This window comes from Mustela erminea, chromosome 19 (assembly GCF_009829155.1).
Source record: "Mustela erminea isolate mMusErm1 chromosome 19, mMusErm1.Pri, whole genome shotgun sequence".
NCBI lineage: Eukaryota > Metazoa > Chordata > Mammalia > Carnivora > Mustelidae > Mustela > Mustela erminea.
Genome location: NC_045632.1, coordinates 47,249,980 through 47,277,638, shown reverse-complemented (window position 1 = coordinate 47,277,638; position 27,659 = coordinate 47,249,980). Strand labels below are relative to the sequence as shown.

At 43.1% G+C, this 27,659-nt stretch overlaps 1 protein-coding gene across 3 annotated transcripts; it reads left to right on the top strand.

Moving 5' to 3' along the window:
• The first annotated feature begins 1,673 nt into the window (after window positions 1-1,673).
• On the top strand, window positions 1,674-11,284 carry CHST4 (carbohydrate sulfotransferase 4). Of its 3 annotated transcripts, none has more exons than XM_032325308.1 (2): window positions 1,674-1,859; window positions 9,175-11,284. In XM_032325308.1, exon 2 carries the CDS (start codon window positions 9,175-9,177, stop codon window positions 10,276-10,278), a length of 1,104 nt encoding a protein of 367 aa, XP_032181199.1. In that variant the 5' UTR covers window positions 1,674-1,859; the 3' UTR covers window positions 10,279-11,284. The 3 variants fall into 3 exon arrangements, with proteins under 3 accessions (XP_032181199.1, XP_032181197.1, XP_032181198.1); XM_032325306.1 differs by having other exon boundaries at window positions 9,109-11,284; XM_032325307.1 differs by having other exon boundaries at window positions 1,674-2,038; window positions 9,109-11,284.
• Window positions 11,285-27,659: the final 16,375 nt, after the last annotated feature.

Below are 27,659 nucleotides of genomic sequence, written 5' to 3'. Positions count from 1 at the left end.
GAGCCACCCAGGCACGCCCCAAAATAAAAAAATAATAAAAAAAAAAGATGACAAAGCATAAGAAAAAGCAATGAACCACTTACCATGACAGCGATCAGTGATCTCTGAGTAACAAGGGCAGGAGGAGGTTGTGGGAGGGGAGGGATACGGTGAAACAGCTCTGATAATGAATGTCCTGGTTTCTTTTTTTAAGAGGCAGTTCCTTTATGTTACTTGTTACATTGTACCTTCCTGCCCTTATTCTAATTTTGTAATTCTAGATGTTTTAAAATAAAGACAAAGGGAAAACAAGTATAAATCTTTATTTTCCAGGGTGTTCTCAATAATATAGATTTCTGCATGTCTGGGGAAAAAAGATCAAGAGTGATTTTCTCTGGGCAGCAAAATCTAAAGGGATTTATATTGTCTTCCTAACACATTTTGTAGTTTCCAAATTTTTAAATAACAAACAAGTATTCACTTTTATAAAAAGAATAAAAGCAGAACCACCAACTGCTGGAGTCAGTTTGAGGAAATCTGTCTCTTCTTCCTGCTGGGGAGTGATTGGGAGAGTGGGAGGGCCACACAGTTGAAATCCCACCACTATAGGTCTGGTCATTTGTGCCAGTGTTGAAGCCTGGGGAGGCTCAGCTGAGGGAAACCAGGAAAGATGCTTTCTATATTATCCTAGAACTCCTACAACTCTGCCTGCTCTCTCTTTCAAACCTAGAAAGTGGGCCAGCGAGTGAACAAGAAGAAAGAGGTACTATGATTAACCATCACTTTTTCTCAACATTTATTTCTTTATGTCAGTGATAGCGCAGCGGGCAGGAGCAGAGGAAGAGGGTAAGAGAAACCGGAGCAGATTTTCTGCTGAGCAGGGAGCTGGACCTGGGACGCATCTGACCCTGAGGTCAGACCTGAGCTGAAACCAAAAGCTGAAATGTCTAATCGACTGCGCCTCCCAGGCGTCCCTTAACTACCACTTTTTAATTCATTATTGTCATAATATTGTATTAGGGGTATGACATGCATTAATCCTGCCCTAACATCCACAAGAATTTTATAAAGTAGGTATATATTTTACAGTGATAGTCCGGGGCTCGGAGAGGTAGGAAGGACTTGCTTGCCCAGATGTCTGAATGCAAAGTCAGTGGCTTTTACACTTGGCTGCAATTTACATTTACTTGAGGATTGTCCTCTGTTGTTTACACTCACAAGGATCATGTGAAGTAGCTCAGAATAGTTGTGTGATATGCCAAAGGCCACCCAGCTAGTAAGAAGCTACAAGTTTTAATAACTTGTTTCTTTTATTCTTGTGGAGGTAATTATGTTTCTTGCACTAAATGCCAATAGATTTTTGCCCTCCCATACATTTAGTTATTTCATGTAGCTAATTATCTAGTTAAAATCTCCTGTAAGAAGGGTCGAAGATTTTGAACGTGACACAGAGGCCAAAAAAAAAAAAAAAAAAAAAAAATTTATAACCCTAAATCCAGTGGCTTGAGCAGGCAGGTACAATCCAGAAATAGCATTCAGCTTTTCTCCTCTTTTTTGCAACAGAGATAAGATTAAGGGAAGAACAAGGCTTAATATCTTGTGGGTATTTGGTTTGTAATTGTCTCTGATTTCCCTATCGACCTCATCTCCCAGGTCTCCTTTTTCTTTTACTACCCTGTCCTAAGGGAGTTAACCTTCTCAGCTGCCTTCCAGGAGCCTGCCTTCCAGCATCAGCTCCCGTCGTAGGAGAGGACGCTTCCTCCTTTGCTTCTCCCGGTCTACCGGGAACAGACTCTCCCAGCGCCTGAGTCTCTCCGTATTGAAGCTGCTAATACCAAGGCTACTCGGGAGTGAGCGCTTTCTCAACACCGTCTTGGAAGGTGGGTCACTCTGGCAGAAGGGAGAGGGCAGTGGAATTTGTTCTGAGTAAGGATGGTTATGCAAAATGCAAGGAGGAAGAGGAAGCCGATAGGGGAGTTGGTGAGTCAGAGGAGAAAAGCACAACTTGGCTAGCCGTGAGCCTCTCTCAAGGAGTGGAGAAGCCTAAGCTATTATCAAGGTAAGAAGAGAGTTTTCTCTATACCCCACTCCGCAGCGGGGCCATTGTCCCAGGGCATCGGATGGAGTATCAGAAAACCTCCCCCAGCTGAGCTAAGGATTTTAAAGGCAGTGGAGGCTAAATCAGAGTCACCTGGAGAATCTTCCTGAAAAAGCACAAGCTGCTTGCCAGTAGCTTCCTGGAGCTTCTCTGCTCGGGTGCTAGAGAATGGCAGACGGGAGGTGGAGGGAGCTGTAGGTTTTCTCTAGCTCAGGCAGGGTGTGATGTGATCATTCAATGCTCTCATCCCTGACACTCAACGGACCTGGGGTCTGACTCAGGTAGGGCTGTTGCCACCACTGAGTCCATCACTTAGGGTTCAGTTTACTCTGAAAAATGAGTGTGTGGATTATCCGTGTCCTGATCAGCTGTCGTGGTTGTGGCTGAACGGGCTTTCAAAGTTGCGGAGCGCTACTCGGATGTGAAAGATTAAGTTATGAGGCAGGCACATCAGCCGAAGCAGAAGAGACTTTTGTCCCGTCGGGCCTCAGACCAGTCTAGGGCTTCTAATTGGAAGTGAAATACATTTATATGCGCAAAATAAAACGATCTTGCCTACCTTCCTTACCCACATCACACTCAAGCACTAAAAACTGCTCTACAGATGATGTTACGTGGTCATCATTCAGTAAATGCTGCAGGCGCTGTTTCTGGCACACTGGAGACAGTGGTGACTGGAGACGGAGCAGTGGTGGCGGCCCGGGTCCAACCCTCCTGGCGCTTTTGGTCTGGTCAGCGTTTGTTACCACAGGGTCACCTTTACCCAGGTGCTTATACCTGTGGTTTTTCTGGGTCTGTAGGTGTACGTCTGGATTTCGGTTTCTCCAGTTCAACTCTGAATTCTCGGTTTGTGAAAATATCTTCTGCCACCTGTAATTTGGGGTTATGGGAGCATAATCTCCCTGGGGGATCTAAGTTAGGAATGTGCCAGGGGCTGGAATCCAGGGCTCTTTAAATTGCTGCCTGTTATTTTTCCCCTCAGAATTCCTCATTTTCTTTCTTTCTTTTCTCTGTCGCAGGGAGAATGGCAGGCAGGGGGAGAGGGAGAAGAAGGCTCCCCGCTGAGCAGGGAGCCCAATGTGGGACTCGATCCCAGGACCCTGAGATCATGACCTGAGCTGAAGGCAGAGGCTCAAACGACTGAGTCACCCAGGCGCACCCCCTCGCCCCCGCTCATTTTGTTTCTAAAAGAACTACACAGTACCCATTTGGGGGTCATCCAGGCTCCCAGGTGAGGTCATGTTGATGATAGTGTTTTTTAAGAATATACCACTCACCCCTCATTGGCACAACCTGTTTTTAAAGTATTGGCCTGGGGGGCGGGCGATGATGACAGGATGTGGTGAGGTTTTTCTCTTTTTTTTTTTTTTTTCTTTTCCTAACTTAGCTAGTTAGACAACAGAAGTAGTCTGTCTGAGTGGTCTTGTGCCTTGCAGTATGCTTTTATTTCTTTTCTTTTTTGTTTTTTAAGATTTAGTTCTTTTTTAAGATTAATTAATTATTTAGGAAGAGGGTGAGAGAGGGAGAGAAGCAGACTCCCCGCTGAGCAGGGCTGATCTCACAACCCTGTGATCACAACCTGAGCCGAAATCAAGGGTCAGATGCTCAACTGACTGAGCACCCAGATGGCCTCCTTCTGTTTCTTATTAATTATTTAAAAAAAATAGTGTTCATGGCTTTTTATTTGTAGCTTTCCTTAATACATACTCACTGTAGAACGCCCCCCCCCCCTTTTTTTGGAGTAAGGTTAGCTGTGCCATACCATCAAATCTCTGCCTTTAACTTTAATATTTCACTCCATACACTTGAGATAGTTTTGGTCAATATTCAACAGAATCACCTAAATTTTAGTAACTGATACTACAGAGACACACATGTGCATTTTAAAAAGTTTCCGTTTCTCAAAGGATCTCATTCAGTTATCTGCTTTCCAGCCATTATTCCTCTTCCCCCTGTTCAACTGCTGGTTTAGTCAACAAGTATTTAAAGAGCCTTAATCACTTACAAGATAAGACATAGTATTTACCTTTAAGTTACAGCAGCCCAGAGGTAGAAATAAATTCTTCTATGGCTGTTTACTATAGAATGAGAGATGGGTGCTACTCGAAAGTTTAGAGAACTCCATCTTGGGAGGAAGGGCTTCTAAACAACAGGAAAGAACTGAAAGTCAAGTCTGGCACCTAAAGTGCTGAAAAGCAGGGTACTGACAGGGGATCAAAGACCAGACCATGAAGGGCCCAGGCTACAAGTTTTGGGGATTTTGACTTAATCCTGTGTGTGCTGGAAAGTTACGGAAGGATGTCAAGGAGGGGACTGACAGACTTGTGCTTTAGAAAAGACAGACTTTTATGAGGAAGTGGTGATGCAACATGGGGGCTTAAGTGGGTAGAAGAAAAATCAATGAGACAAGATGGGATTGGGAGGGAGACAAACCATAAGTGACTCTTAATCTCACAAAACAAACTGAGGGTTGCTGGGGGGAGGGGGATTGGGAGAGGGGGGTGGGGTTATGGACTTTGGGGAGGGTATGTGCTTTGGTGAGTGCTGTGAAGTGTGTAAACCTAGCGATTCACAGACCTGTACCCCTGGGGATAAAAATATATGTTTATAAAAAATAAAAAATTAAAAAAAAAAAAAGAAAAGAAAAGACAGACATTGGCAGCAGTGGTTGATGGGGAATTTGAGAGATAGAAGAAAAACGCTACTTACTTACTGTCAAAGGCCAGGCCAGAGATGAGCACAGTGGGGATTCTGACAGCAGGGAGGGAGGGGTTCAAGCTTGCAACACAACATCCAGGAAAGAACACTTGGGAAGGTGGACCAGGGACTCAGAAATGGAGTAGTGACACACACTTCTCACAAACGCTTACCAACTCCAAGGATTACAGAGGAGGTTAGTGCAGGACAAGCGGAGAGGTGGAAGTTAGATTAGAGGAGACTGCCATAAAAAACCCAATTTGCCCTTTCTTCATGGAGCCACATTTGCTCGCTTCTCCCAGGCCCTCAAGAATATCCATCTCTGGGCGCCTGGGTGGCTCAGTGGGTTAAGCCGCTGCCTTCAGCTCAGGTCATGATCTCAGGGTCCTGGAATCGAGTCCCGCATCGGGCTGTCTGCTCGGCGGAGAGCCTGCTTCCCTTCCCCTCTCTCTGCCTGCCTCTCTGCCTACTTGTGATCTCTCTCTGTCAAATAAATAAAATCTTAAAAAAAAAAAAAGAATATTCATCTCTACCGCTGATTACAATCTCTGCAGACATGAGCTTTGTCTGTGGTATTTCTTGGCTGTCCTGGCTAGCCCCATCATGGGTTGCCTAGATCCAGGAAGTACCTAGATCCCAGTGACAAGAGATGGGACTCACTTTTCAAAAGCATATTTTCTTCCTGGCCAGGGTGAATGCTCATGGTAAGAAAAAGCAGAGAAAGAAATCAGAGGGTTTCCATGGGAATTCCTGAGAACTGTGAACAACTAAAGCCTGAGGATAACTGGGGACAGGGTCAGGAGGCGTGGCTCCAGCTCTGGGAGGGAACAGGCATGAAGCCAGGAGCTACTTGTAGGCAGGGAGGACTTACAGCCATTAATCCTGCTCAGGACACTGAGTTGGTCCAAAGCCAGGATTAGGGAGAGAGTATAATTCTGAAAGATCTATATTCCTAATCCTTAAGAAATGTTAGTTTCTTTGTGAGTTGATTACAGGCCCTGCATATAAAATTCTACCATGTTTTCCTTATAACTGTGCAAAGGTCAAGTCCTTCTCTTCTTTACTTTTCTCTCTCTCTTGCTCTGTTGTTTCCTATCTTTGTTCCAAAATTTTCCAGATGATCACAGTACCTTTGGGAGAGGATCTCTTGCTAAAGTCATTTCCTAAGTCTTTGGGAGGTAGGGGTAGAGGAGGCCAATCTTGGGCTGTTATTAATAATGTCCTAGTTTCTAATCATTTCCTCTTGGCCTTGAGTCTGAAAGACCTAAGAGCATATCTTAGCTTCTCCTGTTCTAACCTTCAGGGCAAAGGAAGGAATTACCACTCATTGACATTTCCCTGGCATATAGCAAAGTAATCTTGGCCATGAAGGAGAGATGACCCTCACTGGATCCTTTTGGCAATAAGGAGGAAATACATTGTTGTAATGAATGCAAGAGAAGAGTTTCTATGGCACAAGGTTTGGCTTGGGTCAGTACATACTTCCCAGAAGGTTCAGGGGACTTCCAAGGGAAGCATGTTGCATCTCTTCAGGAAGCAACCTATAAACTTGCTTTTATATTTATATATTCCTCCTTGAAAATCTACACCCTAGAATTTCTGCAGCTCTGGATATAATGAATGGTTTGTGGCAAGTATGAAGACCATCTGGGTGACAGATAGCAAAGCTACACGCACATGTATTTTTTGACTCCGCAGTTCCCCTTCTGGGGATTTAGTTTACATAAATGTGTAATGATGTATAAACATCAGGTCATTACCGACGTTTCTGAATGGCAAAAGAGCTGGAAATAAGCTGGGAGCCAAGCAATGAGGCAACTAAATAAATTGTGGTGTATCTGCATGATCGAACTCCATGTGGTGGTAAAATGGAGTGAGGAAGTGCTTTATGTGCTAGCATGGAAAGCTCGCCAAGACACACTATAAAGTTAAAAAAAAAAAGCAAAGTGTGTATAGCTTGCTACGTTTTCTGTTATAAAGAGGGGAAAATTAAGACGACACGTACATTTGAATTTTCTTGGGTGTGTAAAAAGCAAATGAAAAGACACATAAAAAATAAACCCAGTTGCTACCTGGGGGCAAGGTGGGAAACGGGCAGATGGGGGACATGGACTAGAGCAGACTTTCTCTGTACAGTAACGACCAAACACCAGCGAGCAGATTCATCCTAGCTGTGAGTACAGTGGAGGTTATGGATTCAACGGCTGGTAAAATTCTTAGGTGTTCTTTCCCCCAGAAAAAGACTGTGACCCGTCATTAAGGTATATCATTAACCCGGTTTACAAACAGCTCTAGAAGTTTTCTAATTTACAGCTATAATCTTCATCCACAGATGTAACTGCTTGTCATAGTACTCCACCCCCCGCACCCCGCCGACACCTGTTAGACTTGCAGCGTGACAGGCTAGAGACTCCGGCTGGTACGTGCTCCCATTAGGTTGGTCCTGCATGCATGCAGGATTGTAGGAAGCCTTATTTTATTTATTTTTTTTAAAGATTTTATTTATTCGACACAGAGAGAGAACACAAGCATGGGGAGTGGCAGGCAGAGGGAGAGGGAGAAGTAGGATTACTAAACCCAAGGCAGATGCTTAACTGACTGACCTGCCCAGGCACCCCTAATGTATTTTGTTTTTTAAAGCTGGAAGGAAGAATATCTTGGGTGTATAATAATTAGCACCCTGTGGGTGCCTGGCTGGCTCAGTCATGGACGTCGGAGTACGGGACTTTTGATTGCAGGATTGTGAGTTTGAGCCCCATATTCGGTATGCAGATTACGTAAAAATAAGATTTAAAAAAAAAAAAAAAACTAGCACCTTGCTACTATTAATAGTTTACACTGTTTGAAAAAGCTATTCTATTCTATCTCTCAGTAGTTGTTTGTGCTACAAAGTCATCCAAAATGATCCAGATTCATCTTAACCCTTAAAGAACCCTTAACCTTAAACCATTAAAAAAACCCCTCAGAATAACATTCTAGCATGGCACTGGGAACCATGGTCTTTTCAGCCTTGATTATAAAGGGAGTAAGTTGAGGGCTGCCACCAGTCTGCATGAGTCTTGGTGTGAATTATTAGGTAGAATTCATTTCTCTAGATTTTTTTTTTAAGATTTTATATTTATATATTTATTTATTTAATTGATTTATTTTGAGGGAATGCACAAGCAGCGGGGAGAGGGAGAGAGAGAATCCCAAGCAGACTCCCTACTGAGCATGGAACCCAACATGGGGCTCAATGAAGAGTTGACCGCTTAACTGACTAAGCACTGAGGCACCTGCCTCTAGATGTTTAACATCTAACAACTGGAAAATCATCCTAATGTTCTTATTCTGTTGGACCAAAATACTTTACTGTACCCTATGAAAACATTTTTTAATAAGAAATATCTTAAAATTTTGAGGAGATGGCATTCTCTAGGGTTGTGCAGTACATAACCTGGCCATCTGTACTGAGATGCCCTGATTGGATTGCGGCAAGCAGTTAAGCATTCCCCCAAGCAGCAGCAGAGTGGCTAACAGGTCGCAGGTAACTGAAGCTCTTAGCTTGGCTTGCCACACTGCCACCGAGTCAGCTATTAAGGAGACAACAATTCAAGCTAAATAGATTCAGACAGTTTCCAAGCTATGCAGATGTCAGCACTGGGCCGGTTCCTCCTGTCCCTAAACCCACAGGATGACGCCAAACTAGAGGGGACCAGAGGACAGGTGCCATGGGCAATTGGCTCTGTCACTGAGGAGACAGCTCCAAACTCGAGCCAAACAGTTTTACAGCCTGCAACCATATCCTTCAGGGGACTGAAGCCTGTGCTTGGTTGAGATGAAGGAAGGTAATGAGAAATGGCCTACGGCAATCTCCCTCAAGACAGGAGAGGTAGGTGAACGGTGGCCGTGAGGTCATTCCTCCCAAGTCAGCTTATCTCCCTTCGTTTCAGAAGGAATCACAGAGCATTCAGCCAAAATTTGGTCAGACTGTGGTTAAGCTTTGACCAAGCTGTCAGAATGGAGCTATTCCTCTAGGTCGATGAAATATGGCTACGTTCAGGCACTTTTGGTAGCTCACTGGACAAGAAAGACCAGGAGAAAGGGAGTAAAGAGCCTAAAATGAATAGAACTTATTGACACACTAACTGCAAGGGATGGGAATTGATTCAAAGGATTTGCATAGTTGGCTGCCAGAAGTTTCCAGCGCTCTAGGTTGCTCCTTGCTGGGGGCCGGGGGGGGGACAAAATGGCTTTGTCATTTGAAAGGGACATGGAAGGGAATGGAAGAAAGGGAATGGAAGGCAGACACCAAAATGGAAGCCTAACACAGCCCTTCTGCTTGTTTCTTAAAGCTCTTCCACTTCGCCATGATGATACCGCCCAAAAAAATGAGGCCACTGCTGTTTCTGATTTCCCAGATGGCCATCTGTGCCCTGTTGTTCCATCTGTATGGCCACAACTTCAACTCCCTGTCCACGAAGGAGGAGCCCAAGCCCATGCACGTGCTGGTCCTGTCTTCCTGGCGCTCTGGCTCTTCTTTTGTGGGACAGCTTTTTGCACAGCACCCGGACGTCTTCTACCTGATGGAGCCCGCCTGGCACATCTGGATGACCTTCACACACAGCACCGCCTGGAGGCTGCAGATGGCAGTGAGGGACCTGATCCGTGCTGTGTTTCTGTGTGACATGAGTGTCTTTGATGCCTACATGAAACCCGGTCCTCGAAGACAGTCCAGCCTCTTCCAGTGGGAGAACAGCAGGGCCCTGTGCTCCCCGCCCGCCTGCAACGTCTTCTCCCGGGATATGATCATCCCCCAGGCTCACTGCAAGCTTCTGTGCAGTCAGCAGCCTTTCGAGGTGGTAGAGAAGGCCTGTCGCTCCTACAGTCATGTGGTGCTCAAGGAGGTACGCTTCTTCAACCTGAAGGTGCTCTACCCACTGCTGAGAGACCCCTCCCTCAATCTGCACATTGTGCACCTGGTACGGGACCCCCGGGCGGTGTTCCGTTCTCGAGAACGCACCACTGGGGAACTCAGGCTTGACAGCCACATTGTGTTGGGGGAGCATTGGGAGAAACTCAAGGAGGAGGATCAGCCTTACTCTGTGATGCAGGTCATCTGCCAAAGCCAGCTGGAGATCTATAAGGCTGTGCAGTCCTTGCCCAAAGCCCTGAGGCAACGCTACATGCTCATACGCTATGAGGACCTGGTCCGGGACCCCACTGGCCAGACTGCCCAAATGTATAAATATGTGGGACTGAAATTCTTGCCTCACCTCCAGACCTGGGTGTACAACATCACTAGAGGCAAGGGCATGGGTAGTCACGCCTTCCACACTAATGCCAGGAATGCCCTCAATGTCTCCCAGGCCTGGCGCTGGACGCTGCCTTACAAGAAGGTTTCTCGACTTCAGAAAGTCTGCAATGATACCATGACTTTGCTGGGCTACCACCTTGTCAGATCGGAGCAAGAGCAGAAAAACCTCTCCCTGGACCTTCTGTCTGCATGGACTCCCTCCAAGTAAGTCCACCAAGAGGGCGGAAGAGGCTCTGTTCCCAGCGGGCACCAGCCTCAGGCGAGTTAACTGAAGGTTTCTGAGCCTTAATGACATCTCTGCCGGTGTACGTGGAAGCTTGAGTCGGTGTACGTGGAAGCTTGAGTCGCACCCACAAGCTTGAGTCACACCCACAAGCTGCTCAGGCTGAGAAATGTTCGTGTCTCTACTCAGGCCTAGAAGAGATTCGGCAGCATATTCCGCCCCTGACAAAGGAGTATCGCCTTTTTTCTCTTTTTGGCCTTCCTCTCCATGGATACCTCAAAGACCTGGTGGCTTGGAGTCCTATTCGGCATCACACAGATCAGTGGAGTAGATCCATAAACTTTTCTGTCCCCATCTCACCCAGTGGGAAAGGGAAGAGGCAGGAAAACCAGGGAAATGGGTCTCCTGCCGAAAAGCCCACCAGCACATTCCACAGGGATGAGAACTCTGAGCCCACGGAACTCCTGGTGGATTCAAAAAGGGGACAGAGAACAGTATTGGCAGCTTACGACGAGCCAGGCCGTCACAGCTACCCGTTATTGCAAATACAAAATCAGATCCCTGCACAACAGAGCGAGCTCTTAAATTCACGGGGGTGGCTGTCCCTGATGTAGACGTCATTTCCCCTCAGGGTTTGCCTAACCCGTGGAAGAGTTTGACTTGTGAAGCTGCCATCCGTTCACGCTAAAATTCCAAACAGGATTCTGTTAGGAGTTCCCCTGGTTATGCTTTCTAATTACTTAGAGTAGTAAATGCTAACTAATTCTTATAGGATCCTAACCTGATAGCATAAGCATCTTTACAGATTTTTTACACTTTTGCTATTAGATATTACCTACACATAAAAAAATTGCTAAGACAATATTTGGTGTTAGCTGTTAGACTGATCGATAACTGACTATCACACTGTGCTTTTAAGAATCTGTAGAAATTAGGCAACTAGCAACTAAGCCCTTTCTTGTGTGAAGTGTGAGTTGTGATAATAACTGTATGTATCACCCTAGAGTCTGGGCAAAGGGTTCTTTTTTTTTTTTTTTTTTAATTATTTATTTATTTATTTGACAGACTGAGATGACAAGTAGGCAGAGAGGCAGCAGAGAGAGAGAGAGGAAAGCAGGCTCCCTGCCGAGCAGAGAGCCCAATGCGGGGTTCGATCCCAGGACCCTGGGACCATGACCTGAGCCGAAGGCAGAGGCTTTAACACACTGAGCTACCCAGCCGCCCCGCAAAGGGTTCTTTTAATGTGCTCCTCAGCCAGAGATCTTCGGTCTAGTGGCGGCTGGCACTGTGCAGCCCTGCCGGGTCACCTCTCCAAATGTCTTTGCAGCATAGGAAGTCTTTGCAGCACTCTAGGTCTAGTGATGCATCTGAATCTACAGTTAGAAATTCATTTTGCCATGCCCCACCTCAAGTCAGCTGGAGTTGGAGTCCGCCAGGGTGGGAGCTGGGCTTCTTTGTATTGATCAAGCGACCCTGGTGATCCTTTCATGGCCAGCCCGGCAAGACCACACCCTCCACCGGGAAGCAGCACTGTCTGCCTTGCTTCTCCGAGACAGGATGCCCTTTTCGGGACATGCCAAGTACCCACGCGGCTGACCCCTGACACTAGCGCGGTCCTCAGGGTAGAAGGAATAGGAAGACAGTCCTATATTGTCTGGAACTCCAGGGACCTTTGAATCCAGGCTTGCTTAATATTTCACTTTGTTCCAGACCTGAAGGATACTACCCCTTCCTCTTCCCTTTTGTGCCTACTCCCACTTTGGACGTGGTCCTCAACCTCATTAAAGTGGCCCTCGGTGGCAGAGGGAATGCTCACGCTTGATTCTGCAGAGGAGCTCCTGGGCTCTGGCGCTACCTGAGATGCGTGGGTAGCTACCTTGCCAGCTGGATCTAGCAAAGTTCATGTATATGTGGCTCTAAAGGAGTGAATTTATTCTAACATATAAACCTAAGCCACTCTAGATACACCTCAAGAGCCTAGCTGGGATCTCCCAAACAAATGCTTGCTTTTTGCCTCTATGAACCTTCCAAAACCAAGAAAAGTTTCCCCAACATTGAAAATAAGGCCAGGGCAGTAGGTGATGGTGCAAAAAGAGTGAAGAAGTCCAGTGAGGGGGACAGACAGTGACAGACTCAACTTCTTCCGATTTTCCCTCTGAAATTCCGCCTCCACCTGAATTGTCTTAATGTTAGCAAACTTCCTTAGGAAGCATCTCTACAGGATGCTGGAGTGCAGAGCTGCTTGCTTCTCCTTCTCCAAAGGAGTCATTACATGCTCAGAGCCCATGGGCTCTGGAGCCACAGCCACCTGGGTGACACTGCTATTACCAGCTGGGTGACCTCCAGCAAGTCCCCTAACATTTCCATGTCTCAGTTCCCTCAACTGTAGGGTGGGCAGAATAATGGCGGCCCTGACTTCCTGGAGTTACTGGGAGGGCTGATGAGTTAATAAATGGAACACGTGTAGCAAGCATTTGGCACACGAGCTAGCACTAAGTGGTAGCTGTGACCATCTTGGTAACAAGGATGGTTTTAGCGCTCCCGGGAACATCTTCCATCATTGCTGTAACATCTTCATCAAGGCGATGTCCAACAGGATCACAAGCCCTTTGTGGCGTTTCTGATCACATTGATAGGATCAGAATTATAGCTTTCTGATAGTCTGTATTATCTATATCAATTGTTCTCAACCCAAAGTGATTTTGTTCCCCAGAAGACATTGGTCAATGGCTAGAGACATTTTTGGTTGTCCCAACCGGTGTAGTGCATATTCCTGGCGTGTAGCAGGGAGTGGCCTGGGATGCTGCTAACCCTTCTGCTATGTACAGGAAAGCCCCCACCCCCCCCCCAGCCAAAATTCTCTGGTCCAAAATGTCACTAGCACAGCTGTTAAGCAACCCTACTCTGCACTTGTCAGATGCTGAATACATGCAAGATGAAGAGCCCGTGATTCAAACGGATTTCTCTTCTCTCCTCATTCAGTCACATCCAGTCTTATTCAAATAGTACTCCCCCAGGCCAAGCGTCCTGACTGGGGAGATATCGCAACCCCCAGGGCTCAGGCACTCGCTCAAGTCATCTCAAAGGGAGTAAGTAGTGCTGTGGGTGTTTTAAAAACAGAGCAGCATCACAAGGGTCTGATGAGAGGGAAGTGAGCAAAGCCAGGCTTCCTGGGATTAGTTATGCACTGGCCATAACTGGTCTTGGCTTATATCCACCCTAATTCCATCAGCTGTGGCCAGAAGACAAGAGCTTAATGGGGGCAAAACAGGGTCATTTAGGGTCTGGGGGAAGATGGGCAAGACAACTGAAGCCAGAAGCAGACACTGTGCTAGACAAATGAGCTGTCTGACATGTCTGGGAACAGAAGAATCATTCATAAATGTCAAAAATTCCACAGGCACTACAGGACTTAAACCATGGCTCCCCAATCTTTTTTCCATTATCACCCCCGCCAGCAAGCCTACTGTAGACATTTTTGTTCTGATCGTCCTCTACCATGAAATGTTAGTACCACAAATATATTGCATATTTTATACAGTTTTTGTGGCCATCTAAAAGGCCACAAATCATTGTAATACCTACATTTGTTGTCCCCCACAAACCACTTTTACCCCATCGGTGGCAACAGCAGCTCCACTGACAATGCACGACCCAGACCACTGTCCCTGACACTTCGCTCCCTCCCCAGCTCCTCTCCATTTTCCTCAACATGTCTTTTGTCACCCCCCTAAACTATGTTCCCTGCTCTCACCAATAAGATTTGTACCTTGCTCAACTGTAATTAAATGTGATTATGCAAAGTAACACACATGAGAGCAACTTGTAAGGACCTATGAAAATGTTTCTCCTTCTTATTAGAATAATGATAATTAAACAGGTAACTCGCACTGCCACCCTCCCTGCCAGCACTAATCTTAACTATTTGGGATGGCTGCTGACCCTGTTTGCCTTGCCACGTTTCAAGATGGCTTCTTATGGTCCTGGAAGAACATACTGTTTGTTTTTAAGTTTATGACAAGAATGGAGAACAAGTGCAACAGGTACATAGCCCTGCTGTTCATGAAGAATGAGGTGTGTTTCAGGAAAAGTAAGCTATTGTTCCACCCTAAATCAATATGGATTTAAATGGCTAATGACAGATAATGTAAACATGTTGGACGAATGGGATAAAGGCCCCCCCCCTGTAGGGGTGAGGTGAACTCCTGATTAGCTGATGAAATGATGAGATAAACCAAACAGGAGATTTTAACAAATGCCGTACATGAGCCCAGGTGAGTGCACACGCGCGCACACACACAGCATTCCGAGAGCAAATAAGCTTGAAAAAGTTGACAAAACTAAATTTAACCAGGTTTTCAAATGCAAGGCCCTCAGAACTTCAAATATGTCCATGTGCATATTAAAAAGGAAAAGAGCATTTAGTGGTTCTCCCAAACTTCTTTGACCAAGGAAGCTTCTTTCCCCCTCAGTATACCTAGTAACACCTGTCACGGGAATGTTTCGAGAAAGGCCAGTCTGAGAAATGCTGAGCTGTCTTCAGCAATCCTAACCCTGGCTGACCCCCAACACTCTGGCTTCTTTTTGCTGCCTCCCGAGCCCAGGCCGGCAAATGCTGAACAGAGGAGATCACACGGGGTTAATTCACGGGGGCTTTATGATCACCCACATCAGTGTACGATTAACCTCAACACTCACAACTCTTTCCCCTTCAACGTAAGAACTTTCCCTAGTCCTATCCTGGCTGCATACCTCCCCCTCCTCCCAGAGAAAAGAAAAGCCATCTGATACCCGACTTCTTCCACTCCTCACTGTGAATGTCTGAAGCTCCCTAGCATTCTGTCTCGCTCCTGATACTGTTACAAGATAGAGACTGTTCTGTCTCCTGTGGAAGGCTTAGCCTCCCCACTACCAGAGCTTTGGATTCTATCTCCTCACCTTTTCAAGCAACTGTGTATTTTCAGTATTCACTCCCTCGTCGACTCAACTTCTCAACTGAATCCTCCTCTTTTTAACCTCTGTACATACTCACATCTTGAAAAAAATTTTCTGTCCTTCCCATATCCTTACCCACCTACAGATCTTCAATTTACACTGGGGTTAAACCCATCCTAGATCAAAACTATCCCAAGTCAAAAATGCAAGTAATACCCTTAACTGAGTATCACAGCTTAGCCTGGCCTACCTTAAACATTCTCAGAACATGTACATTAGCCTACAGTTGGGCAAATCATCTCCCAGAAAACCCATTTTATAATAAAGAATTGAGTATCTCCTGCAATTCATTGAACACTGTATTAGAGTGAAAACTGGGACAGTTGTATGGGTACAGAATGGCTGGCTGTGTATTAGCTCTTAATGCCCGTGACGGTGTGGCTGACTAGGAGCCACAGCTTGCCCCCCATCCAAGCTCACGACAGAACTGAACCACTTATCCCCAGCTTGGGAAATGGTAAGAATTCAAACTCTGATGTACGGTTTCTATTGTATGCATATTGTTTTCACACCATGATAAAGTCATAAAGTCATTAGCCTGAGCCATCAGAAGTCGGTGAGTCACCAGTGATACTAGCCTCTCCTCACCTCACAGCCAGACTGCTTTGACTAGTTGTCTATAATCAGTGGCTTTTTATTTTCTCACCTTTTACTTCCTCCTCTACCCACTTCAGTCTGGATTTTTCCCCCTTCTCTAAACTGCTCTAGATAGTAAAATTCCATATTATTCATTCACACAATGGACATTTTCCAATTCTCATTTCACCTGAACTCTCAGCAACAAACTTGATCAAGAACTTCCTCCTTCTTGAGACACTGTATCCTAGTTTTCCTCCTATTTCTCTAGCCACTTCTTAATTTTTTATAGAATTATTCTCTTCTACCCTGCTATTAAATGTTGGCATTACTTAAGGCACAACATAGAACCTCTTCTTTTCCCACTCTATGCTTTCTCTCTAGACTATCTCATTTATGCCCACAAACGTTTTCAAAATCACCTACATGTAGATGATCCACAAATCTGTATCTTTTTTTTTAAGATTTTATTTATTTATTTGACAGAGACACAGCAAGAGAGGGAACACAAGCAGGGGGAGTGGGAGAGAGAAAAGCAGGCTTCCCGCTAAGCAGGAACCCAGGTGCGGGGCTCAATCCCAGGACCCTGGGGATCATGACTTGAGCCAAAGGCAGACGCTTAATGACTAAGCCACCCCAAGACCCCCCAAAATCTGTATCTTTGATGTATATCTTCTCTGAGCTCCAGATCTATAAATCCAATCACTGACTGACATCCCTTGAACAACTCAAAAGATGTATCAGACTCAATTATGTCCCAACAGCACATCATGATCTTCCCCTCCTTCCCCCTAGACCACGCCAAACATCTTCATCCCTTCTGGGTCTCTTCCCCACTTTTTCAACCTGTTGCCAAATCAAAACACTGGACTTTGCCCTTGACTTTTCCACGGATCAATCATCAACAACTGTCGATTCTATCCCATCAACATTTAAGTACATGTTTTCCCTTTTCCATGTCCCTCCAAATCTTCACCCTGTTTTGTTCATGCCATCACCTTCTCCTGAAGCATTGACCGGTCTTCCTGCCTCCAAGCTTCCCACTTCAGTACAATCTACACTGTACTGAAAATTCAGAAAGTCCAAATTTCTTAATATAGTTTAAAAGATTTTTATTCATTTATTTGACAGACAGATCACAAGTAGTCTGAGAGGCAGGCAGAGAGAGAGCGGAGGAAGCAGGCTCCCCACTGAGCAGAGAGCCTAAGACCCAGGACCCTGAGACCATGACCCGAGCCGAAGGCAGAGGCTTTAACCCACTGAGCCACCCAGGCGCGCCCCCCCCCCCAAATTTCTTAATACAGTTTAGATAGCCTTTCATGCTCGGGCTCTCGCATCCTTCCCTTGTCACTCCCTCTTAGACTGTACCTTCCTACCATCTCAAATTTGTAGTTCTGCCAGTGTGCCACATACATGTCTGCATCTTAGATCATCCTATTTCTCTCACCGAGAATATGCTATTCTGTCCCATCCCCAACTTCTCTGATCATTTTTTTTAATTCCTTCTCAACTAAAACATCTCCTCTGGGAGTTTTTCCCAGCTTGACCCTTAGGTCTCTGTTCAGTGTCCCTGTACTGGCTTTCTACTATCACAGCACTTAATACCATATAATAAAACCATCCAATGTTTGCATCTTTGAGCTCTTTGAAGGCGGAAACTATCTTGTTCACGTGTCATAACTGATGTCTGACACAGTTCCCTGCCTCAGTTCCTGACACTCATTAAATGTTTAACAAATGAAATCTTGACCTTATTTGTATTATAGGTAAAGAGCTCAGTCTTTATGTAATACTTAAAAAAAAAAAAAAGGCTAATCACAGAACCGTCTACTATGAGAAAAACAGTGACATGTTTAAAGATTCATATAAGGGGCACCTGGGTGGCTCAGTCAGTTAAATGTCTGCATTCAGCTCAGGTCGTGATCCCAGGGTCCTGGGATTAAGCCCTGCACTGGGTTCTCTGCCTATGGAGAGCCTGCTTCTCCTCCTCCTTCTGCCCACCACTCTGCCTACTTGTGCTCTCCCTATTTATGCAGATAAAAAAGAATCAACATTTAAAAGTTTCCTGTTTGAGAGAAATAAGGGAAGTTGAATCTCAAAGCCAGTAGCTCAGAAGTGCTGGGTCAAGTGGGGTGGCAGATGGGAGGTAGGGGCTAAAGCAGAGATTCATAAATTAAGGTGACATATATTTCTAATAGTGATATCACTGTGGCAAGAGGAACTACAAATTATGCTGGTTTCTGAAGAGTTGCATGTGTTCACAGGGTATAGCATAAGAACAAATCAGGTGCCACCTGGAAGCATATGGCAAATACTTGCTTAGTGATTGCCTTCCAACTGGCTTTTAGCCAAATCTCCAAGCAGAAATTATAAAAAATTATATAAAAAAGGAATTATTTAAAAAGAAGCTAAAATTACTAAAATCGAATAAACTATGACAGAATTTTTAAAAAGGAGGGATATAATTACAGAAAATCAAGAGACTTGAAAAATAGGAACCTATCTTGAACAAATATATGATACTTGAAAATTTAGAGAAAATGGGCTTTTCAGTTTATTTAAGTGGGAAGGGGCACAAGGAAAAGGAGAGAGAGAATCTTAATCAGGCTCCACACCCAGCACAGAGCCCCACAGAGGCTCTCAACCCTGGCATCATGACCTGAGCCAAAAGCAAGAGTTGGACACTTAACCTTCTGAGCCACACAGGTGCCTGAGAAAATGGATATTTTAAAGAAAGATGTAATTTATTAAATTGACTATGGAAGAAACAGAAAATATAAGTAGGCTTGTAACTTACAACCATGAAAGAAATTGAATCAGTGTCTTAACATCTACCACCCACTGTGGTCTGATTTCTCATGCAGCTTGACTTCTGAAAAAGAATAAATGCTGATTACACTTGCATTACCATTTCCAATCAGTGAGCTATTCAGTTTTTCATCAGAAATGAATAAAATGACATTCTGATATCTAAACTGAATAAGAAGCAAAAAATCCTGACTCATGGGAGTTGAATCCCTACTGAGTCCTACAGGTGGTCATGGTTCTCTTTGTGTTTAAGCCTTACATCCTTTATTAAGGGAATTTCCTTAGAAAAAGAAAAAAAAAGTTCTTTCAAAAATTTTCCTGAAAGGATGTGCAAAAAAAAAAAAATTAAAATAAGCTGAACAGATATCTAAGGGAAATGGAAATGAGTAAGAAAATATCAAGGCTTAAACCTTATTAAATGTGCTTCTTAAGAAAACCCAGAAATTTGTGAATTTTCAAAAAAATGATGCATAGAAGGAAACACCTTGAAACTTTTAAACCTAAGTTCTCATGAAGCTTATTTATCAAAATCTCAATTATAACTGAAGAGTCAAATTAATACATAAAAGAGTGATTCTTAAACCTAACTAGATGGTTCACTTTAATTCCATATATGAATTAGAAATAACTGGAAAATTTATTAATAATTTTACTGTGTATTAAATTGAACCATATAAAATTGTATGGAAACTGATATTTTACCATTTGAAGATTTAAAAAAATGGCAATTCTATATGACCCAATGTGTTTATTAAAGGAGGGGAAAAAAAGGTGTCCAGACCATGCTGAACTATTTTTAGTTGTTTGGTTAAAATTCATTTGTTACTAATTATTATTTTTATTCTGTTTTAATACTCCCTGCAAATAATCAAGAATTGGTGGAAATGGTTTATGAGAACATTGCAGGAGACATTTAAAGTGGACAGAATTCTATTTACTGGAATTTGGTTTATTTAAAATTGAGACAAAGATCACCATTACTCAAATCTTGCATTATTCAAACATTATTCAAGACTGCAGTTGCAGAACACTGTACTGGGCAGGAATGTAGTTTGGTGCCCAAAATTAAAGAACATATAGTCAAGTAATATGAACTTCTACGAATGTATTAATTGGAAATCAAGGAAATGTCAATAATTAGAACTGGTTTTATGGAAGTAGATGAATTGACATTGGTATTGAAGGTCATCTGAGCTTTGGCAGATAGGTGAAAGCCATTAGCAAACATAAACACAGGTGAATAAATATGGCCAGTTTGAGATCAAAGAGCATCTATCTAAGACAAGTTGCTGGAGAGTATTGATAGAAAAGAGTGACCATGAAAGGAGGGGCCAGGTGGTTTTTTTCCAGTGCCTGACTGTCTAAAGATCTCTAGGAAGGTAATTATACCAAGAAAGTAATGTTTTAGGGAGACTACTCTGGTAATGGCAAGCAGGATAGCTTTCAACAGAAGAAGAGAGGAGCCGGTGAGTTCAGTTAGGACAGTCCTGCCATGATCTGCATAAGAAGATAAAAAATTGGGGTGCCTTGGTGGCTCAGTGGGTTAAAGCCTCTGCTTTTGGCTCAGGTCATGATCCCAGGGTCCTGGGATCGAGCCCCACATCGGGCTCTCTGCTCAGCAGGGAGCCTGCTTTCCTTTCTGTCTCTCTGCCTGCCTCTCTGACTACTTGTGATCTCTGTCAAATAAATTAAAAAAAAAAAAAAAGAAGAAGAAGATAAAAAGTCCAGGACTAGGGTGATAGATGGTAGTGTAAATAAAGGGGAAAAATGAAGCCAATAGACATTTTGGAAAGAAACCTGGCAGTGTTGGTGGCATAAGGGGTACAAATCAACATTGCAGGCTTCTGCCTTAGCGGATACCTTCACTAAGAAGTGATATCTAATGTAAACATTTTTTGTTTTTATTCAGCGCTATATGTATATTTGGTCCTCAGTACATAAATAAGTTCTCATCTTTATATCAGAGGCCAATCATTTGTGTTTTCAAGGCTTCAATACTTTCAGTACGTTCTATTAATGTCTGTTTTGGAATAAAACCCAAACTAGTCTTTTAAAAACATTAGTAAATAAAATAAAATAAATAACTAAAATCGAGAATGAAAGCAGGGATATTACTACTGACTTCACAAAAATAAAAAAGATGATAAAGGAGTGCTACGAACAACTACATGCTAACAAATTAGATAACAGACAAAATGAACAAAATCCTAGAAAGACACAAACTACCAAAAACAACTCAAAAAGAAATAAAGTCTAGAAAGACCGATAACAAGTAAAGAGATTGAATTAGGGGTGCCTGGGTGGCTCAGTGGGTTAAGCCTCTGCCTTCGGCTCAGGTCATGATCTCAGGGTCCTGGGATCAAACCCCGTATCAGGCTCTCTGCTCAGCAGGGAGCCTGCTTCACCCTCTCTCTCTGCCTGCCTCTCTGCCAACTTGTAATCTCTGTCTGTCAAATAAATAAATAAAATCTTTTAAAAAAAGAGAGATTGAATTAATAATTTTAAACTTTCCATAAAGAAAACCCCAAGCCCAAATAGCTTTACTGATAGATTCCACCAAAAATTTAAAGAATTAATATGAATCCTCTTGAACTCTTCCAAAATAAAGAGGAGGAGGAAATACCTCTCAACTTGTTATACAAGGCCAGTGTTACTCTGAGACAAAAACCAAAAAACATGTTACAAGAACCCCTACTTAACAATATCTCTTATAAATATAGGTGCAAAAGCCTCAACAAATACTAGTCAACTCAATCCAGCAACATGGTACACCAGAGTAAGTAGGAATTATCCCAGGAATATGAGGTTGACTTTACATCAAAAAATCAAATAATGCAATATATCATACTAATAGAATATAAAAACAAAAACCAGGGCATCTAGGTGGCTCGGCTGGTTAAGCATTTGACTCTTGATTGTGGTTCAGGCCACGATCTCAGGGTTGTAAGACTAAGTCCCAAGTTGGGCTCCATGCTGAGCATGGAACCTGCTTAAGATTTTCTCTCTCCCTTTCCCTCTGCCCTTTCCTGCCAGCTTGTGTGCACACGGGTACACGCTCTCTCTCTAAAAAACCAAAAACACCCACAAAAAACAAAACCCTTTTGATAATCTCAATAGATGTAAAAAAAAAAAAAGTACTTGATAAAATCCAAAAACCTTTCATAATTAAAATACTCAATAAACTAAAAATAGTAGGGAACTCCTCAAACTGCAAAAAGGGCATCTGTTAAAAACCCACAGATAACAACATACTTAATGGTAAAAGAATGAATGCTCCCTCCACCCCCAAGATCAAGAACAAGATAAGAAAATTCATTTTCATCCTTTTATTTCGTAAGGTATTAGAGGTTCTATGAAGGTCAAGTGGGCAAGATATAAAAGGTATCCAGATTGGAAAGAAGACATAAAATGATATCTATTTTCAGACAACATGATCTTATATATAGAAATCCTAAGGAATCTACTAAAAAATAATAGAATAAAGGAGTTTAGCAAGGTGGCAGGATACAAGATCAATAAACAAATACCACTTCTATTTCTGTATACTAGCAAACAATCCAAAACATCATCTGGCTTCTTTGCAGAAATTGACAAGCTGATCCAAAAATACTGTGGGAAAGAAGTCCCAATTTCACAACTTATTACAAAGCTCCAGTAATTAAGACAATATGAATGGCTCAGTCAGTTGAGCATGCAACTCTTGATATCAGGGTTGTGGGTTTGAGCCCCATGTTGGATGTAGAGATTATTTAAAAATAAACTCTTAGAGGGGGCGCCTGGGTGGCTCAGTTGGTTAAGCCTCTGCTTTTGGCTCAGGTCGTGATCCCAGGATCCTGGGATCGGGCCCCGCATTGGGTCCCGCATAGGGCTCCCTGCTCCACAGAGGAGCCTGCTTTCCTTCCTCTCTCTCTGCCTGCCTCTCTGCCTACTTGTGATCTTTGTCTGTCAAATAAATTTTAAAAAAAAAATTAAAAAAAAAATAAATTCTTAGAGATGCCTTGGTGGCTCAGTTGGTTAAGCATCCAACTCTCAATTTTGGCTTAGATCATGGTCTCAGGGTCATGAGATTGAGCCCTGTGGAGGGCTTTGCACTGGGCATGGAGCCTGCTTAAGATTCTCTCCCTCTCTCCTTCTGCCCCCCCTCACCACTCCACTCACATGTGCACTCTCTCTAAAATAAATAAATAGATAGATAATAAAACCTTAAAAAATGACAATATAGTACTGGTGTAAAGATAAACAGATCAATGGAATAGAATAGAGAGTTCAAAAATGAACCTTTGCATATATTGTCAAGTAATCTTTGACAATACTTTGACAAGTAATCTTTGACAACCCAAGACCAATCAATAGGGAAAGAATAATCTTTTCAACAAATGGCACTGGGACAATTAGATCTCCATATGTACAAAAATGAAGTTAGACCCCCTACCTCACACCATATACAAAAATTAACTCAAATGAATCAGAGGCCCATATATAAGAGTTAAGACTAAGATGTGGTCCATATACACTGTGGAGTATTATGCCTCCATCAGAAAGGATGAATACCCAACTTTTGTAGCAACATGGACGGGACTGGCAGAGAGAGTCAATTATCATATGGTTTCACTTATTTATGGAGCATAACAAATAGCATGGAGGACAAGGGGAGTTAGAGAGGAGAAGGGAGTTGGGGGAAATCGGAAGGGGAGGTGAGCCATGAGAGACTATGGACTCTGAAAAACAACTGAGGGTTTTGAAGGGGCCGGGGGTGGGAGGTTGGAGGAGCCAGGTGGTGGGTATTAAGGAGGGCACGTATTGCATGGAGCTCTGGGTGTGGTGCAAAAACAATGAATACTGTTACTCTGAAAAGATATTTTTTTAAAAAAAGACTATATAGCCTTTAGAAGAAATCATAAATCTTCATGATCTTTGGTTAGGCAGTGGCTTCTTAGATATGACACCAAAAGCATAAGCAACTAAAGGAAAAAGAGATAAGTTGTACTTCATCAAAATGAAAAACTGTTTTGTTTCAAAGGACACCATCAAGAAAGTGAAAAGATAACCCACAGGATGGGAGAAAATATTTGCAAAGCATACATCTGATAAGGAACTTGTGTCTGGAATATACAAAGAACTGTTACAATTCAACAATAAAAAGAAAAATAATCCAATTTAAAAATGGGTAAAGGATGCAAACAGACATATCTCCAAAGAAAATATACAAATGGCCAATATATACATGAAAAGATATGCAAAATCATTAGTCATTAAGGAAACACAAATCAAAACCACAATTAAAGTGCTCGCTTTGGCAGCACATACACAAAACCACAATTACATGCCTACTATGATGGCCGACATAAAAAAGGCAAACAATGTTTTGCAGTTCCTCAAAAGGTTAAACATATGACCTAGCAATTCCACTTACAGTTATGTGCTCAAGAAAAGTGAAAACATATACCCACACAAAAATTTGTACCTGAATGTTTATAGCAACATTATATTTTAAAAGAGTTTCTTTATTTGTCAGAGAGAAAGAAAGAGAGCACAAACCAGGGGAGCAGCAGGCAGAGGGAGAGAGAGAAGCAGACCCCCTGCTGAGCAGGGAGCCTGATGCAGGACTTAATCCCAGAACCCTGGGATCATGACCTGAGTGGAAGGCAAATGCCGCACAGACTGAGCCACCCAAGCGTCCCTATAGCAACATTATTGATCATATCCAAAAAGGGGAAACAACCCAGATATTCATCAACCAATGAATGGATAGAGAAATTAGTATAATTTATATAGTGTAATATTCTGCCATAAAAAAGAATGAAGTACTGACATGTGCTACAACATGGATGAACCTTGAAAACACCATGCTATAGACATGAAAAAGACCACAAAAGACCATAAATTGTATGATTCTGTTTCCATGAAATGTCCAGAATAAAAAAATTCATACAGACAGAAAACAGATTAGTGGTTGCCTAAAACTGGGGGTGAGAATGGGATATAGAAGTAGAAAGTGAATTTTAATGGGTATAGGATTTCTTTCAGGGGTGATAAAAAGTGTTCTAAAATTGACAGTGGTAATGGCTGCATAATGTTTTGAACATACTAAAAACTACTAAATTGTATAATTTATCTTTTTAAAGATTATTTGAGAAATAGCGCTCACAGGAGTCGGGGGCAGAGGGAGTCAGGGAGAGGGAGACACATACTCCCTGCCTAGCAGGAAGCCCAACAAGGACAATAACACAAGCCGATCCCAGGATCCTGAGATCATGGTCTGAGCCAAGGCAGATGCTTAATGCTTAACGGACTGAGCCACACAGGCGCCTCTGAACTGTATACTTGAAATGCATGAAACGTTTAGGAATTACATCTCAATCAAGAAAGCCACTGAAACAAAGAGAAGAGAAACCTCCAGGGGTTTCCCAGACCACACAGTCCTTCCCTCTCCGTTCACTCACTCCTATTCATGTTCTCTTCTTTCTACCAATTTTCTGGCCTTTGCACCTGTGGTTTCTGTATCTCAAGCCCATCTCCTTCTCATTATTTAGTCTCAATTCAAATCCATCCTCCTCAGAGACAATTTCCCACAAGTCTCTCTCCCTTCAAATGATGTCTTCTTTATTTTGGCAAGGGAAAAAAATTAGTTGAAGTGACTCAGAGGTTAATGTGACTCGGGTACTTAGCTGATGTGTATCAGGCAATCCCTCAAAATGACAAAGCTCCCTGAGCTAAAGCAGGATGCGAGTTTTTATACATAGGGCACAGAAGAGAGTGGCCCATGGCTAGGATCTCATCCCAGCTGCAATTTTCTTTATCTGTAACTGCTGCAAAACTTTGCAGCTAGAATGGAAGGGTTATGTTGGGGTTTCCATGCCTCTTTCTCATGACTGTTGGTGCAGTCTTAACTTTGGTAGCTGTTGAAACAGTTCTTTTTTTTTTTTTTTTAAAGATTTTATTTATTTGACAGAGAGAGAGAGATCACAAGCAGGCAGAGAGGCAGGCAGAGAGAGAGGGGAATCAGGCTCCCCGCTGAGCAGAGCGCCCGATGTGGGGCTCGATCCCAGGACCCTGGGATCATGACCTGAGCCGAAGGCAGAGGCTTAACCCACTGAGCCACCCAGGTGCCCCAAAACAGTTCTTTTGAGAGCTATCTTTGTAAGCCCTGTGAGTCACGCTAGTTAAGGTCCAAGGGAAGGGGAGGTAGAAAGGGAAAATGGGGAAGGAGAGGAGAGAGAAAGAAAAAGGAAAGGAGGTAACGATCAAAACAAGGAAAACCAGGGTCTGTTTTAATTCTTTCATAATTTTTTATAATGCTTCTCAGTATGGTAATGGTGTCTTAGTTATTTGCATGTTTATCTTAGTTATTTGCATGTCCATCCTCTGACAGGATGTTTCCACCCCTTGTTTGTCCACATAGTAGATGCTCAATAAACGTCTGATGGCTGACTGGACAAATTCTACATCCAAATGGTAAAACCAGAATAAAAGCATGAGCAAACTCTTTGAGGCTTTCTAACCATGCATCTCGTTTCTCATGAACATAACTAATATCTAAGGCAGCTATGGGCTGAGCCTCCACTACCTGGGTGCTTATCAAAGTTAGGAATTCTTGGGCAGCACCCTCCACAGACTGGTTCATCTGTGCTTTTAACTGCACATCTGCTTTGCCTAGAGAAACAAATGTATATAACAATAGGTAAAAATCAAAGTCTGGTAACATTCTGTGTAGTGCTTCCACTTGGGGACCTCTGTGTTAAGAAAAAGAAGAGAGGCTCAAAAAATAAAACTCAAAAGTAATTCCAGAGCTCTGAATATGGTTTGTTTTTAGGTAACATTAAGGGATTATTTTTCATTTCGTTAGATGTTACAATGTTATCGTGGTTGTGTGGGATGTCTGTGTAAATCTATGTATGGGGGCACCTGGGTGGCTCAGTGGGTTACACCTCTGCCTTCAGCTCAGGTCATGATCCCAGGGTCCTGGGATCAAGCCCCACATAGGGCTCTCTGCTCAGCGGGGAGCCTGCTTCCACCACTCTCTCTCTCTCTGCCTGCCTCTCTGCCTGCTTGTGATCTCTGTCTGTCAAATAAATAAAATCTTAAAAAAAAATAAATCTATGTATGCATACATGTAAGTACGTGCATATATACATAGTCTCTGTTACTGATGTACCGTACTTCAGTACTTACGGATGAATTACGTATCTTGGGTTTGCTTTAAAATGTACCAGAAAAGAAAAGGAGGAAGCAAACTGGCAAAATGGTGATTATTTAGAGAACTGGATGGTGAATACACTGAGATTCATTATACTACCCTCCCCACTTCTCTGTATGTTTGGAAGTTTCATAATAAAATATTCTTTTAAAAATAGTCTCAACTTAGTGAAAGCTACAGTCCCCCCAAGAGCATTTGTGGTGGTGAAGTACAGTCAGAAATATGTATTTGCCCCAAAGTCATCCAAAGTTGAAGGGGAATGGGCAAGAGGTAAGGTTTATGGGCCAGACCTTTTGGGTACGTTTCTTCATATAATCCCCCCTTCCCCTGCCCCCAATTCTGTTAGGTTAATGCCACCTTATCAGTGTGACTGAATTTAGCATCCCTAATCATGAGACAAACTGGTATTGCATGCCTCCTGGTGGAGGCAATGGGACCTACAAATCATCTCTGAAGTGGTCCTCCTGCCCAAAACTGTTCAACCTGAATCTAATCACGAGGCAGCAGTTAAGTGCTGAACATGGATGTTCTACCAGACAATGGGCCCGGACACTTCAAAATTGCCAGTATCAAAAAAGAAACTTTTTTAAGGAAAAGTGTATTGAGGGCGCCTGGGTGGTTCAGTTGGTTAAGCAACTGCCTTCGGCACAGATCATGATCTTGGAGTCCCAGGAGGAGTATCGCATCGGGCTCCCTGCTGAGCAGGGCGGTCTGCTTCTCCCTCTGACTTTCCCCCTCTCAGGTTCTCTCTCTCTCACTCTCTCAAATAAATAAATAAATAAAATCTTAA